Source organism: Microcaecilia unicolor, chromosome 8 (assembly GCF_901765095.1).
Source record: "Microcaecilia unicolor chromosome 8, aMicUni1.1, whole genome shotgun sequence".
Classification (NCBI taxonomy): domain Eukaryota; kingdom Metazoa; phylum Chordata; class Amphibia; order Gymnophiona; family Siphonopidae; genus Microcaecilia; species Microcaecilia unicolor.
This window is the reverse complement of record NC_044038.1, coordinates 98,350,916-98,366,804: the sequence shown is the minus strand read 5'-3', so window position 1 is coordinate 98,366,804 and position 15,889 is coordinate 98,350,916. Positions and strand designations below refer to the sequence as shown.

The 15,889-nt window shown below is 44.0% G+C and overlaps 1 protein-coding gene across 3 annotated transcripts in view; it reads right to left on the bottom strand.

The window, feature by feature from the left end:
• Positions 1-15,889, bottom strand: part of LOC115476928 (IgGFc-binding protein-like) — a 920,282-nt gene that overhangs the window by 775,245 nt on the left and 129,148 nt on the right. For all 3 annotated transcript variants that reach the window (XM_030213515.1, XM_030213514.1, XM_030213517.1), the window contains one exon: positions 1,262-1,854. In XM_030213515.1, coding sequence (XP_030069375.1) covers positions 1,262-1,854 — 593 coding nt within the window. The remainder of the gene's footprint in view (positions 1-1,261; positions 1,855-15,889) is intronic.

The window sequence follows — 15,889 nt, the reverse complement described above, 5'->3', positions numbered from 1 at the left end:
TTGCTGAGTACGGATAGGATGATATATAGAGTTGGGGTGGGGGAGGGGGAGTATCATCCAAGGGGCTGTAGGGATTGGTGGCAAGCCTGCAGGAGTTTTTTTTATAATTTTTGATGGCATGCTGTAAAGTGGGGAGGGGATGAAAAGAAATAAAATCAGAGATTTAGTTGATATTCCTGGTTCATATCAAAAGAAAGCACATCTCCAATATCCATGAGATGCAAGGTCCTGACACATTTACATGCTTCAGTTATTCTAGAACAGGGGTCCTCAACCGAGTCCTCAAGACACACCGAACCATTCAGGCTTTTAGGATATCCAAAATGAATATGCATAAGATACATTTGCAGGCACTACCTCTATTGTATGCAAATGTATCTCATGCATAGTCATTGTGGGTATCCTGAAAACCTGACTAGCTTGTTGTCACCCAAGAACTGGGTTGATAACCACTGCTCTAGAAACTAGGTATAGTTTGGGGGTCTCAAGCACTCAGGTTAAGAATCATTGCATTAAACTGAATTAAATGAAAATCACTGTTCAGATATCATCAAATCATCATTCAGATATCAAACAGGCTAAAATAAAGCAGATGGCATCATTTTCCATTAGAAAGAAGAACTCAAGGAGAAGGGATCATGATATAAAACTGGAAAGAGTAAATGCTTCTATACAGAGTGTGTGGTGGATGTCTGCAATGTCCTATCTACATTGATGGCAGGAATCAGAGTGCTACTACTAGAGTTGGAGCATGTCTGAGTTGGATACTGTAGGCGTAGCAGAGGGGAGGAGTAAAATGACCAGAAATTGATCAAGGATAATTGGATAGACTTTAAACTGTGGAATCAGTTTAGAACAACCCACCTTAATTTTAAAAGGAAAAGAGTGTTTCCTGTGAAAATTACCACAACAAAATGATACACACGATTACACCTGCTATTTAGTACACACAACTTTTACAAGAATATTTGTGTGCACTTTGGCAAATCCAAACTCCACCCCCACTCTGCCTCTGGAAATGCTTCTGGTCATTGTGGGTAAAAATGTGTTAAATGATGCAATATACATATGGGTACTCACATTTATCCCTGGCAACTTTATCATTCATTTCTACACCTACACTTGCTTTATACATATAAATGGCTTTTAAAATTCCTGCCCTATGTTACAACATTGCTGTTTCTTTAAAATGCAGTAAACTACAGAAATCCTGTGTCAAAAACTGAAATTAGCCCCTATATATTTGTTAAATGGGTCTTACCTCAATATGCTGGGGTTTCTCATGCCGCAGTATCAGATTATACTTGTACACATTAAGTGATATTGTCCTAGTAAGAGATACTTTTCCATTTCCCCATTTTTCATTTTTCACATTGACTTCAAAAGCTGGAATGCCCATGGCCCCAGGGCATGTCTTAGCTAGGGTGTACATGCAGTTGCCTTGAAAGTCAAATGCAAGGCCATCAAAGGAATAGTAGTGCGGGTCCCCAGCAGCAAAGCATGTGGCAGAACCAATAGGCTGACACTTCTGGACTCCATCCACTATTTTACACTCTTCATTGGGACCACAGGAAATAGCCGTACACTGAACTCCACCTTCATGGCAGGTGCATTGCTGGCTGCAGTTCTCATTTGGGTAGAACACCTCATTGATCTTGTAGTAGAATCCTCTGTAGACACATCCACATTGAGAAATAGGAACACACTGGTTACCACTGAGGATGAAGCCTTCATTACATGCACAACCTTCTTTACAATGGGAGCAGCAACCAGGTGGAGGTGATAAATTGAAGCAGGTAGCAAAGCATCCAAGAGTGCAAATCCCATAATGGCTGTTTGCTGGACAATCTACCCCTGCAATCATAAAAACATGTTAGCAGATTATTTTGAAAGGGAAAAGCTGGGTTCAAGAAAACCCGATTCCCACTGCAGCTCCTTGTGACTCTGGGCACTTCACATAACCCTCCATTGCCCCAGGTACAAATAAGTACCTGTATATAATATGTAAACCGCTTTGAATGTAGTTGCAAAAACTACTACTAATCATTTCTATAGCACTACTAGACGTACACAAAAACGACAGAAAAGCAGTATATCAAGTCCCATTTCCCCTTCCCCCCTTCCTTCCCTTAAGGAAAGTGTTAAGTTCTGGAGGCTGTGCCAGCAAAATGGTGTAGACAGAGTGCAGAACAAAACAGCAAAGTGAGCCACAGATGGGACAACCAGACTGAGCCAAATCGTTGAAGGAAACGGATTTTATTATAGGACCCAACATAGCCCATGTTTCTGAAACATTTGATGGTCTTGGTTGTTCCATCTGTAGCCCACTTCGCTGTTTTGTTCTGTGACTGGTTTGTGTTCCTGTTTCCTTTTGGTGTGCTCTGCAATAGACAGAGTGCAGGCATCCAGAAAAGGGCTACCAAAGTAGTGCCAAGAACAGATCTACAAAAAGTAAAATGGAAGATAGGATAGGATTTATTCAAATATCTCAAAGATTTAAAAAAAAAAAACTACACAAAAAGCAAACCTTTTACAATGGATCAAATGTTCCAGAACCAGAGTTCGTGATACGAGGGCTTCAAAGCAGTGGAATGAAAAGTAACATCAGAAAATATGACTTTGTGGTATTGGGCAGTGCTTCTCCATCCAGTCCTCAGAGCACACCTAGCCAGTTTGGTTTTCAAGATATCCACAATGAATATGCATGAGATAGATCTGCTTGCATTGTCTCCTTGGTATGCAGATCTATCTTATGCATAATCCTTGTGGATATCTTGAAAACCTGACTGGCTCATTATGCCCCAAGAACTGGATTGAGAAACATTGTTCCATACCACAAAGGCATATTTTCTGATGTTACTATTCATTCCACTGCTTTGAAGAACCATTGGTATAAAGGCCTAACTTAAGAGGCCAAAGCTTGGCCAAAATAAATGTACTAAAAGGAATTGTGTATAATGTGTAGAAGGGGCACTAATGGAACAACCACAGTTTGTGACATAAGAAATGAGAATTGTCTTCTTTCAGAACAAAATAATTTGTTAGTTTATTATCACAACCTGCCTTTCACTGATAAGCATGTGCAAAAAATGTAGAAAAAGTGCATTTTAGGAACAGAGCTGCTCAGTGAAAAAACACAGGAGTTATACTTGTCTAAAGAAACTATGGGGGTCTTTTACTAAGCTGCGGTAGCATTTTTAGCTCGCAGTGGAAATCTGCTGGCAGTAAATGCCAAAATGCCCATAGGAATTTAATGGACATCTCGGCTTTTACTACCGAGTTCCACAGCGAGCTAAAAATGCTACCGCGGTTTAGTAAAAGACCCCCTATATAACGTCTCTGCTGAGCTGGGAGGGGAAGGAAGGATTTTGAGCTGTTAGGTGAAACTGTGTTCTCCAGCAGACTCTGCATGTGTTTTCTTTCCTATTAAAGTGTTTTCTGACAGATCCCAAACACAAGGGGAACTGTGTTTTTTCCACAGTGGAGAGGGTAGTGGATGCTTAGAACAGACACCTGGTAAATGTATGGAGGCAAACATTTTTAAAAACCCAGAATTTATGAAAATAGAGAAAAGCCTTAGCTGTTGTGATCAACTGGCCCTTTGGCACTGCACTATGAAATTATTTGGGAGGCTAGATTGGGCCTTGTGGTCCTTATCACTATTATGTGTTTCTGTGAACTCCATTCCCTACTGATACAAACAAGGGACCTAATTTACTAATGTGAATTAAGCGCATAGAGGAGGGATGTGTGAGCATCAGATTTTTATAGTTTTTAGTTGAGTTTATTTTAGGGGGTCTTTTAGCGCACATTGAGGGGCATTTTTGAAAGATAAGTTGGAATTTGGACGTCTTTGTAAAATGGCCAAACTCGGAGATGGGGAGAAGCTCATTTTCGAAAAAAGATGGATGTCCATCTTTATTTTCGAAAATACCATGGACATCCTTGGATTTGAAAGTCTTTGATTTTCATCGATTTTTCGAAACCAAATACGTTCAAGTCTAAAACGTCCAAATTCAAGCCATTTGGACATCGAAGGAGCCAGCATTTGTAGTACACTGGTTCCCCTGACATGCCAGGACAGCAATTGGGCACCCTAGGGGGCACTGCAGTGGACTTCATAAAATGCTCCCAGGTACACAGCTCCCTTACCTTATGTGTTGAGCCCCCCAACCCCCCCCCCCAAAAAAAAAAACCCACCACCCCCAACTGTACACCACTACCAAAGCCCTTACAGGTGAAGGGGGGCACCTATATACGGGTACAGAGGGTTTCTGGTGGGTTTTGGAGGGCTCGCTGTTTCCTCCACAAATGTAACAGGTAGGGGGGGGGGGGGCATGGGCCTGGGTCCACCTGTCTGAAGTGCACTGAGCCTACTACTAAACTACTCCAGGGACCCGCATGCGCTGTCATGGACCGGAGTATGACATCTGAGGCTGGAATAGAGGCTAGCAAGTAATATTTTAAATCATTTTGAGGGTGGGAGGGGGTTAGTGACCACTGGAGGAGTAACGAGAGGTCATCCCTGATTTCTTCCAGTGGTCATCTGGTCATTTTGGGCACCTTTTTGTGCCTTATTCATAATAAAAAGAGGTCTGGGTGAAAACATCCAAGTTTTAGTCCTGGATGTCTTTGCTTTTTTCCATTATGGCTCAAAGACGTCCAAGTGTTAGGAACGCCCAAGTCCCGCCTCAACCACGCCTCCGATACGCCCCCTTCAGATTTGGACGTTGTTGCGATGGACTTACGATAAAGACGTTCAAAATCGGGTTTCGATTATACCGATTTATGTCACTTTTTGGACATCCATCTTTTTCGAAAATGAGCCTGATTATCTGCCACAAGACCCATTTTATTCCTATGGGCTCTGCTGCAGATAGCATGTGCTAATCTTTTGTAAAAGACCCCCATAGTAGCCCTTTTAAAAAGTAGCGGTATGCACTATTGTGTGCTTACTGCACGCTAAAAAGGCACTACCGTGAGATGCACTCAGGTGTCCCACAGTAGTTCTGGGATCGGTGCATACTAATCCTATGCTAAAAAATATAATATATATTTTTTTTAGCTAGGAGGCGTGTTCGGAGGCGGAGATTAGATGTGCATTGTGCTAATAAGGTAGCACAGGTAAATCATCACACGCTGCCCTATTAGCACGGGAGCCCTTACTGCCTAGTAAATAGGTGGCGGTAAGGACTCTTGTGCTATTGGCCACACGCTAATTGGGAAAGTAGTGTGTGATCATTAAGAGAGAAAATAGAAATTGCAGCCATTTTACTGCCACACTAAAAGTGGCCTCAGCACGTGGGAAACCCACATGCTAAAAGTAGCACAAGCCACTTTTTAGCCTGCTTAGTAATAGAGCCTCTTTGGTTTGTTATGTTTTAACGTTTTTGCAGTGTTACATACTGCTTTGGGCATTTTTGAAAAATGGGAACCAGGAGTATAAGAATTTTAAATAAATAAGGGCCTTTTTACTAAACTGCGGCAAAATTTGGGCTTAGCACTTGCTAACACGGGACTTTACTTTGTGCTAAGCCCATTTTTAATGCAGCAGTATTGAGGCTATTTTAAATAGGGTTGTTGTTTTTTTTTTTGCAGTTCCCACACAAATGTTTCCAATAGCACATGGGACTTACAAAAAAATTAGGGGTCCTTTTGCCAAACTGCAGTAAAAAATGGCCTTGGCACATCCTTACATGGGTCATTCCCACACACTAAGGCCATTTTCCACAGGAGTACAATGGCAAATTTTTCAGTTTTCTGTATTGATGGCCATGCACTAATTTTCCCATTACCATGTGGCCATTAGTGCATGAGCCCCTACCACCAACTATTTTGTAGGCAGTAAGGGATTGGTTAGCACACAGCAATGTAGCTGCACTAACCGATTAGCACAAAGCATGCCCACTTTCTGACCTCAGACCTGCCCCAGCGCAAAAAAGTTAATTTTATTTTTCTGCACGTGGGTAGCGTGCACCAATCCCAAAATTACACGGGATGCCTGAGCACACCATGCAGTAAGGCATTTTTTAACTGCAGTAAGCATGCATTAGTGTTTACTGCATCCTAGTAAAAGGACCCCTTAATATGGTAGCACTTACTGCCTCCTATTTAGGAGGTGCTAAGTAGTCCTATGTTAAGTCAGAATTATTCAGTTAACATCCACTAATGGGAATGCGCTAGCTTCTTCCATACCTATTTCCTGCCCATGACACGTCCCTCATGAGAAAATGTAAAAAAAAAAATAGCTTGCAACTATTGCGTACTGACAGGCAAATTACTACAAAACATATTAATATGTTTAGTGGTAAACTCAGTGGCGTTCCTAGCCTCAATGGCACCCGGGGCGGATCGCCGATGCGCCCCCCCCACGCGAAATGACAACCCCCTGGGTGCACGCCGCTGGGGGGGTGCCGCAGCGCGCGCCTGTCTGCTCCCAGTTCGCTACGCTCACTAAATTCTGTCGTTCGCTGCAGCTCCCTCCCTCTGCCCCGGAACAGGAAGTAACCTGTTCCGGGGCAGAAGGAGGGAGCTGCTGCAGCGAACGAGAGAATTTAGCAATCGTAGCGAACTGGGAGCAGACAGGCGCGCGCTGCGGCACCCCCCCAGCGGCGTGCACCCGGGGCGGACCGCCCCCCCCCCCCCCCCCCCCCCCTTGTTACGCCACTGGGTAAACTTTTTTTTCCCATATTAGCACTTAATGCTGTTTAGTAAAAGGGCCATGAATATCATGGATACAGCAGGAGTAAGAATGGTTGTGTTGCTGGGGGCCTGCTTTGTTATATATGTATCTCTGGGAAAGGTGACTAAAGTCAATAAAAACAAAAATTGAGGTTTTTAATGACTTCTGTTAGAAAAAAAAAACATCTTTTTATGTGAAAAATTTTTTTTTTAAGTTACAGAAATTCAACGTATAGCTTTTGCAGACTTCTTATGGATCCATGGCATGAAAAATCAGCCATTCTCAACATTTTGGATCCATTACTTTAGTCTACAAAGATATTAACATATCAGATTTTGAAATGATATGATGGGTTTGCATTAATTCATCCTTTCGGTTTATTTTTGAGTATGGGGCCAATATTCAGCTTCTGGCAATAAGTGGCTAGTAAGCTGCATCTGGCCACAAGCTAAACTAAGCCCAGATATTCAATGTTATGGCATGTGTGGCTCCCACCATTGAATATCCAGGAATAACAACCGAGCCAGAAACTAACTGGAATGGTTTTCAAGGCTGATGATGTGGAGTAACTGAATTTTATGGAACCTGGAAGATGTGCTGAGCCAAATCGACAAATTAAACAGTAGTAAATCACCTGGGCAGGATGGCAAGCATCCAAGGGTACTGAAAATACTCAAACATGAAATTGCTGATCTGCTGTTAGTGATTTGTAACCTGTCATTAAAATTGTCCATCTTATGTAAAGCCCCGGGGCCGGATGATCTTCGTGCAGAATTTTATAAGATTCTAGGGGAAGATATAGCCCCATCCCTGGCGGCAGTGTTTAATAGGTGGGTGAGGGACGGCAAGTTACCTGAACATTTAAACCTGGCCCAGCTTATAGTGTTGGCCAAACCAGGTCGGGACCCCAATTTGCCAGCGTCTTACAGACCTATCTCGCTTATTAATCACGAGGTAAAGATGTTTGCAAAAATCTTGGCACATCGCCTGGGCAGGGTGCTACCCTCAGTGATTCATGAGGCGCAGGTTGGATTTGTGAAGGGGCGTGCGGTGAGTAAGAATATAAGGAAAATTTTAGCAGCGTTGGAGGTGGTGGCTGAGGAAAAGAGTCCGGCCTTGCTGATAAGTTTCGATGCCGAGAAGGCATTCGATAGAGTGTCTTGGAACTTCTTGTTTAGCACGATGGAGGCCTATGGTATGGGGGGCTGGTTTATGGAAGCGACTAAGGCCCTTTATGCAAATTCCAGGGCGCGAGTCATGGTGAATGATCAGTTCTCAAAGGAATTTGTTATTGCCAGGGGCACTCGTTAGGGGTGCCCCCTGTCACCGCTTTTGTTTATTCTATCTCTTGATCCGCTTATTCGTGATATTTATACAAATGTGGACATACAGGGAGTTTCGCTAGGCACGGAAAGGTTCAAGTTGGCTGCGTTTGCGGACGATTTGCTGGTAGTTCTGACAGAGCCCCGAGCGTCGTTGGAGGCCCTTTTGGAGAACCTGCAGGAATACGGGGAGTTTGCTGGACTGAGATTAAACCTAGAGAAATCTGAAGCGTTAGCAAGCTCTAGGGAAATAGAGCGACTTTGGGGCGAGGCCTTTCCTTTGAGGTGGGCGCGGGGGGCATTCGTGTACCTGGGAGTGTTGCTTACGATACGGGCCTTGGATCTTTATGATCTTAATGTTAGCCGGATGTTACAGAATACGGAGGAGCAGTTAGAAAAATGGCAGCTTTTGCCGCTTCCTCTTATAGGCCTTATTAGCTTAGTGCGTATGGTAATACTACCAAGATGGTTGTACCTATTGCAGACTTTGCCATTACGTTTGAGAGGTAAGGAGCTTAGTAGATTTAATCGTTTAGTTAGCAAGTTTTGTTGTGCAAGAAAGAAACCCAAGCTGCGATACCAATTTTTATTGGGGTCCTGGGCACAGGGGGGACTGGGCTTACCCGACCTTAAGACTTATAATTGGGCCTGTCTATTATGTCATGTCCGGGACTGATTGTTATCTAAAAATAAGTTTACTCCCCTGAAGGTGGAAAGGGAGTTATTTGCACCGTATAATCTGCTCACCCTTTTGCAGGTGAGACAACCTTTGATACCGGATAAGATTCGCAGGTCTAGGTTGTTGAGGCCCCTGAGGGAAGCCTGGGCCTTTTTGGTGAAGAGGTTGGGAGGAGACCCAGGGTGTACGAAACTGTTATCATTATGGGGGAACCCCTCCTTTTTGCCTGGGATGGATAATAACATTTTTGTAGATTGGGAGGAATTGGGGCTTACGGGGTTGGACAAGGTATTGAATCTGGAGGGGCAATTGAAGCCGCTGGTAGAGCTGAAGGGCCAGGAGGGGGTTAGATGGGGGGGGACACTTTTGCGTATTGCCAACTTAAGCAATATGTGGGGACGCTGGGGAGAGCCTCGTTGTGTCAGCGTACAGGGTCAAGAGTTCAGGAGTTTTTTTAATAATATAGCGCGTCACTCGACGTCTGTTTCTGGTATATATAAGGCTTTGTGGGAATTAGCTAAAGCTAGGCCTTTAGATGTAGTTCTGGATCGTTGGGAACAGGATATGGGCCAGACACTTAGGACTTGGGATGTGGAGGCCTCCATTCAAGCTATTCCGAGGATCACAGGAAATGCAAGATTTCGGGAATGCTACTGTACTACTACTATTTATTTATTTATTTATTTATTGCATTTGTATCCCACATTTTCCCACCTATTTGCGGGTTCAGTGTGGCTTACAATACATTGTAAATCGTGGAAATGCAGTTTGTTACAATCAGTTATGGATTCCATTGTGAGAAGTTAAGCGAGACAAAGTCAAGGTGTCGTTAGGGAAAAGGTCAAGGAAAAGAACAATGGAAAGAGACAACTGGAAATCGGTAGGGTGATAAAACCTTAGCAAAAGAACATTCGGTATAACATTTTCTGTGAGTGAAGGTTTAAGTGTGATGGGATTACGGGGGATTAGAGTTCAGAAAAGAATGTATTGGTGTATTTCTGGAATAGTGAGTGTGGACTTCATGTGTATTGCTCCTTGCAGTAAGTTTTATCGAAGAGATGAGTCTTCAGTAGTTTGCGGAAGTTGGTAAGTTCGTGGATTGTTTTCAAGTTGCGTGGTAGTATATTCCAGAATTGCGTGCTTAAATAAGAAAAGGTTGATGCGTGCAGCGTCTTGTATTTTATGCCTTTGCAGTTGGGGAAGTGGAGGTTAAGAAAAGTTCGAGATGATCTTTTAACGTTCCTGGGTGGTAGGTCTATTAAGTCGGACATGTAGGCTGGAGCTTCACCGTGGATAATTTTGTGGACTAATGTGCATATCTTAAAGGTAATGCGTTCCTTGAGTGGGAGCCAATGCAGCTTCTCTCGTAAGGGTTTAGCACTTTCGTATTTTGGTTTTCCGAAGATGAGTCTGGCTGCAGTGTTCTGGGCTGTTTGAAGTTTTCTTAGTATTTGCTCTTTACAACCTGCGTATAGCGAATTGCAGTAATCCAGATGGCTGAGGACGAGGGATTGCACTAGGTTGTGGAAGACGGATCTTGGGAAGTATTGTCTTATTCTTTTCAGTTTCCACATGCAATAGAACATCTTTTTGGTTGTGTTGTTTGCATGGGTTTCGAGTGTTAGATGGCGGTCGATAGTGACTCCAAGGATTTTTAAAGTTTCTGAGATTGGAAGGTTTAGTTTTGATGTGTTTAAGGTGGTATATTCATTCGTGTTGTATTGGGAGGTGAGTATTAGGCATTGAGTTTTTTCCGCGTTTAGTTTCAGTCGAAATGCATCTGCCCAGGTGTTCATGATGTGTAAACTTTGGTTGATTTCATTGGATATTTCTTTGATATCTTGTTTGAACGGGATGTATATTGTTACATCGTCGGCGTATATGTATGGGTTGAGGTTGTGATTTGATAGGAGTTTTGCCAATGGGATCATCATTATGTTGAAGATGGTTGGTGAGAGGGGTGATCCTTGCGGTACTCCACATTCAGGTGTCCATGAAGCGGACGTAGTTGAGTTTGATGTAACTTGATATGACCGCAGGGTTAGGAACCCCTTGAACCATTTCCTCCAATGCCGAAGTATTCAAGTATGTGCAATAGAATTCCGTGGTCAACCATATCAAAGGCACTTGACATGTCGAATTGTAGGAGAAGTATATTGTTGCCGGTTGCGATCATTTGTTTGAATTTAGTCATTAGGGTGATTAGTACTGTTTCTGTGCTGTGGTTCAATCAGAATCCGGATTGGGCATCATGCAGTATTGAGAACTTGTTTAAATAATTTGTAAGTTGTTTTGTTACCATCCCTTCGGTTATTTTGGTTATCAGTGGTATGGATGCTACTGGTCTATAGTTGGTTATTTCACTTGCGCTTTTCTTTGTATCTTTGGGTATTGGGGTGAGTAAGATTTTTCCTTTTCCTTTGGGAAGAGTCCGTTTTGTAGCATGAAGTTTACGTGGTTCGTTAGGTCTGTTACAAATTGTCGAGGGGCTGATTTCATGAGGTTGTTGGGGCATTTGTCTAGTTTGCAGTAGGATTTAGCAAATCGTTTAAGTGTTTCAGAGATGAGGTCTTCTGATAGTGATTCGAATTCGGTCCATGTTCTGTCTGCAGGGTAAATTCCGTCTTCTGGGTCTAGACAGTCTAGGAGTGTGGTGTATTCAGTAGTGATGGCGGGTATTTTAAGTCGTAGTTGTATAATTTTCTCCTTAAAGTATTTTGCATGGTTGTCGACATCTGGTATGTCTTTGCTGTTGTTTGTAGCTGGTGCGGTGTCTAGCAATTTATTCACAAGGTAGAAGAGTTTGTGTGTGTCTTTGTAGTTGGGTCCTATCATTGTCTTGTAATGTAGTCTTTTAATCTGTTTTATGGTATATTTGTATTTCCTCCGGAGTAGTTTCCAGGCATTTAGTGTTTGTTCATCTTTCTTTTTGTTCCATGCGCATTCTAGTTTCCTGACTTGTGTTTTAAGTTTTTTCAGCTCTTCGGTGAACCATGGGTTTGATTTTTTCCTATGCGATGTTCTGATTTGGATTGGGGCGATTTTGTCTAATGTTGTTATGCATATATCATCCCATTCTTGGAGGAATTGAGTGGTGTCAGCATTTGTTAACCATTCATTCTGGTAGACCTGTTGCCAGAATGTTGTGGGGTCTATTTTTCCTCTCGTGGTGTATGTCGTTCGTTCATGTTTATTGATTGTGTTTATGTGTGTTTTTCGCCAGTTGAGGGAGACATATGCTTTATGGTGGTCTGACCATAGTGTAGGTGTCCATCTTGTGTCAGTAAGTAGTATGTTTGAGTCTGGGTCAAATTTGTGTGTAATGATGTCTAGTGTATGTCCTTTTGTATGTGTTGGTTGCGTGTTAGGTGCGTGCAAATCCCAAAGTTTTAAGAATTCTTTGCATTCTCGTGTGCCTGTGGAGGTGTCGTCTTTAAGGTGTAGGTTAATGTCTCCTATGATGAGGATGTTTGAGGCGGAAATACATGTGTGCGAGGTGAAGTCCATGAGTTGCATTTGGGAGTCTTGCCATCTTCCTGGTGGTCTGTAAAATAGGATGGCGTTGAGGTATCCTAGTAGGTTTGGGTGAGTGATTCTTGTTGAGGCAATTTCAAGTTGTGGAGAAGTGGATTCGCCCAAGGTTGTGATGGTGAATTCAGGTTTGTAAATTATGGCTATTCCGCCTCCTCTTTTTCCATTTCTTGTCCAGTGGGTAATTTTGTATTCTGGTGGACATATCTCTAATATGGCGGGGTCTGTAGGGCTGTGGAACCAGGTTTCTGTGATAATAAGAAGGTCTAGGTTATCTGTGGTAATCCAGTCTAGTATATCTACTGAGTTGCTTACTGCTGATCTTGCGTTGATGTATCCTAGTTGGATTAAGCGGTATGGTTCTGTGAAAGGGTTCGATGTGTTTATTTTTATTAGTTGTCTGTTCCTTCGGTGGTTGGATTTGATGTTGTTGTTGGTTTTCTCTGTTTGTTGGTGGTGTTCGTAAGCGTGGGCTTTTTCTTTTGGTAGATTATTGCTTTTTTGGTTTGTTAAATTGTTCATAGGTTGTGTGTGGAGTTGGTGTATTGTGGTTGGCTTGTTATCGATGCTCTTCAGGGTGGGCATTGTGTGTGTGTGAGTGCTGTGCAATTTGTGGGTTATGGTGTTATTGTTGTCTGGGTCGTAGGTAGTGTTTGCGTGAGAAAGTAGGGTGATGCAAAAAATGGTTAGGAGTGTTTTACTGGTATTCATATCAGTGTTTAAGGCGCTGTAGCCAGCAATCTGCAAGTTTATATTCAAAGCGAAGCAAAGCCTGTAGTTGCATTTAAGCTTGGCAACATTTCATGCTAGTCATGCTTGGTTAATCAGAGCAAGCAAAGCCTGTATTTACAATTAAAGCATAACAGTGAGCGTTATATGTTGATCCAATTATCTCACTGTGCAAGGTGACTCATTTGTCTGGAGGTCTTAAGCAAGCAGAGTGAGATAATTACATCTGGGTTAAAGCTGTAGCGGTGCAAATTACAATTTTTTTCTTTGTTTTACAATTGAACAAGGCTGTTCACTTGCCTTGTATTTAGATCAAGGCAAGGCAATAGCAATTAAATCATTATAGAAAATAGTATTATTTGGCTAAGCAGCTTAGTTGCCTTCTATGTACAATATTTAAGAGATTTGAAGCATCTGCATTAAATACTACTACTACTACTACTTAACATTTCCAGAGCGCTACTGGGGTTACGCAGCGCTGTACAAAATAAACAAAGAAGGACATAACAGAAAGTGGTGCTATTGTGGCATAGCAGCTCTTTACCTTCTATTTAATGCTACCAAAGCAGAGTATGAAGCTGTAAATCCTAGCTGACATCGGTGCATGCAGTGAGGCAAAGCAAGCGGTTAATTTTAGTAGTTTTTTAGTAGTTATTTTTTTTGGCCTTCACCACGTGGTCCTGGGTTCCCATGTAGTTCGTCTACGGTGAGAGGCAGTTAGTCTCCGTGAGTGTCTCCGATCGGCAGTCATCGGTTGTAGCGTTCCCCAGCCGATAAGACAATAAAACAGTTCAGTATATTACTATCAAAGTCAGCAGTGTGGGTGGTTACTACAGTTCAGTAAAACACTATAAGATGCATAGAAAGTATCCGGCATTTTCGCTCCTCACAGTGTTGTTCTCTCTCTGCCCCTTCTTCATCCAGCCAGCACCTCTCGTGTTCCGCGGAGGCTAGTCTGGTTCCTGGCGGTACCCGTTTGGCTGGTGGTGCTGTGTCCAGCGTTTTCACTCCGCAGTCACGTGTGCGGTGCTCCTCATAGCGTTGTTCACTTTCTGCCTCGTTTTCATCCAGCCAGCACCTTTCGCGTTCCACGGAGGCTGGTCTGGCTCCTGACGACACCCGCTTGGTTGGTGATGGTGTGCCTCTAAGTGGAAAGGAATCCATGCCAGCGGTCAGCCGCAGTGGCCCACGGCCCAATCCCCAGGCTGGGGCTATTAGCGAGACCTCGTGTCGGGCTGTTCTTGCCGGAGTCGTGTACTAAGCCGCAGCCCTCGTGTGTGTCTGGCAGAGGAGGTGTTCGCCCAGCGGTCCACAAGCAAGGTTTTCCGCTCGGGCTGGTGGGGGATCAACCTCACCAAGGGCCGCGTCTCGGCCACAAGGGGGGGGGCTGGAGCCGCAGTCGAGCCCCAGTGCCGGATCACTCGCTCCGATGGCTCACTGTACACCCCGAAGGCGTCTCGTGCCCAGCGGCACCTCTCGTTTGCGGCTAGGTAGCTGTGCGGTCCCGATCAGAGCTGGATTTTGATCGGGGTTCACTGGAGCAGTAGCTCCGTGACCACCTTGTTGGCGGCCATCTTAGGCAACAAGTCTACTACTACTACTACTTAACATTTCTAAAGCGCTACTAGGGTTATGCAGCGCTGTACAGTTTATTAAAGAAGGACAGTCCCTGCTCAAAGGAGCTTACAATCTAAAAGACAACATGTGCAGTCAGCTTACAATCAAATGAACAACATGTGCAGACAGTCAATTGGGGCAGTCTAGATTTCCTGGATAGAGGTAAAATGATTAGGTGCCGAAGGTGACATTGAAGAGATGGGCTTTGAGTAAGGATTTGAAGATGGGCAGGGAGAGGGCTTGGCGTATGGGCTCAGGGAGTTTGTTCCAAGCATAGGGAGAGGCAAGGCAGAAAGGGCGGAGCCTGGAGTTGGCGATGGTGGAGAAGGGAGCAGAGAGGAGGGATTTGTCCTGTGAGCGGAGGTTTCGGGTAGGAGCGTAGGGGGAGATAAGGGTAGAGAGGTAGTGAGGGGCTGCAGATTGAGTGCATTTGCAAGTTAGTAGGAGAAGTTTGAACTGTATGCGGTACCTGATTGGAAGCCAGTGAAGTGACTTGAGGAGAGGGGTGATATGAGCATATCGGTCCAGGCGGAAGATAAGACGTGCAGCAGAGTTCTGAATGGATTGAAGGGGGAATAGGTGGCTAAGTGGGAGGCCAGTGAGGAGTAGGTTGCAATAGTCAAGGCGAGAGGTAATAAGAGAGTGGGCGAGCGTTCGGGTGGTGTGCTCAGAGAGGAAAGGGCGAATTTTGCTGATGTTGTAGAGAAAGAAGCGACAGATCTTGGCTATCTGCTAGATATGTGCAGAGAAGGAGAGGGAAGAGTCGAAGATGACTCCAAGGTTGCGGGCAGATGAGACGGGGAGGATGAGAGTGCCATCAACTGAGATAGAGAGTGGGGGGAGAGGAGATGTGGGTTTGGGTGGAAAGATAATAAGCTCTGTCTTGGACATGTTCAGTTTCAGGTGGCAGTTGGACACCAAGGCAGCAATGTCCGATAAGCAGGCCAATACTTTGGCCTGGGTTTCCGCAGTGATGTCTGGTGTGGAGAGATAAAGTTGGGTGTCGTCAGCATAGAGATGATATTGGAAGCCATGAGATAAGATCAGCGAGCCCAAGGAAGAGGTGTAGATTGAAAAAAGAAGGGGTCCAAGGACAGATCCCAGAGGAACTCCAACAAAGAGCGGGATGGGGGTGGAGGAAGATCCATGAGAATTTACTCTGAAGGTACGGTGGGAGAGATAAGAGGAGAACCAGGAGAGGACAGAGCCCTGGAACCCAAATGAAGATAGTGTGGCAAGGAGTAAATTGTGATTGACAGTGTCAAATGCGGCGGATAGGTCGAGGAGGATGAGGATGGAGTAATGACCTTTGGATTTGGCAAGGAACAG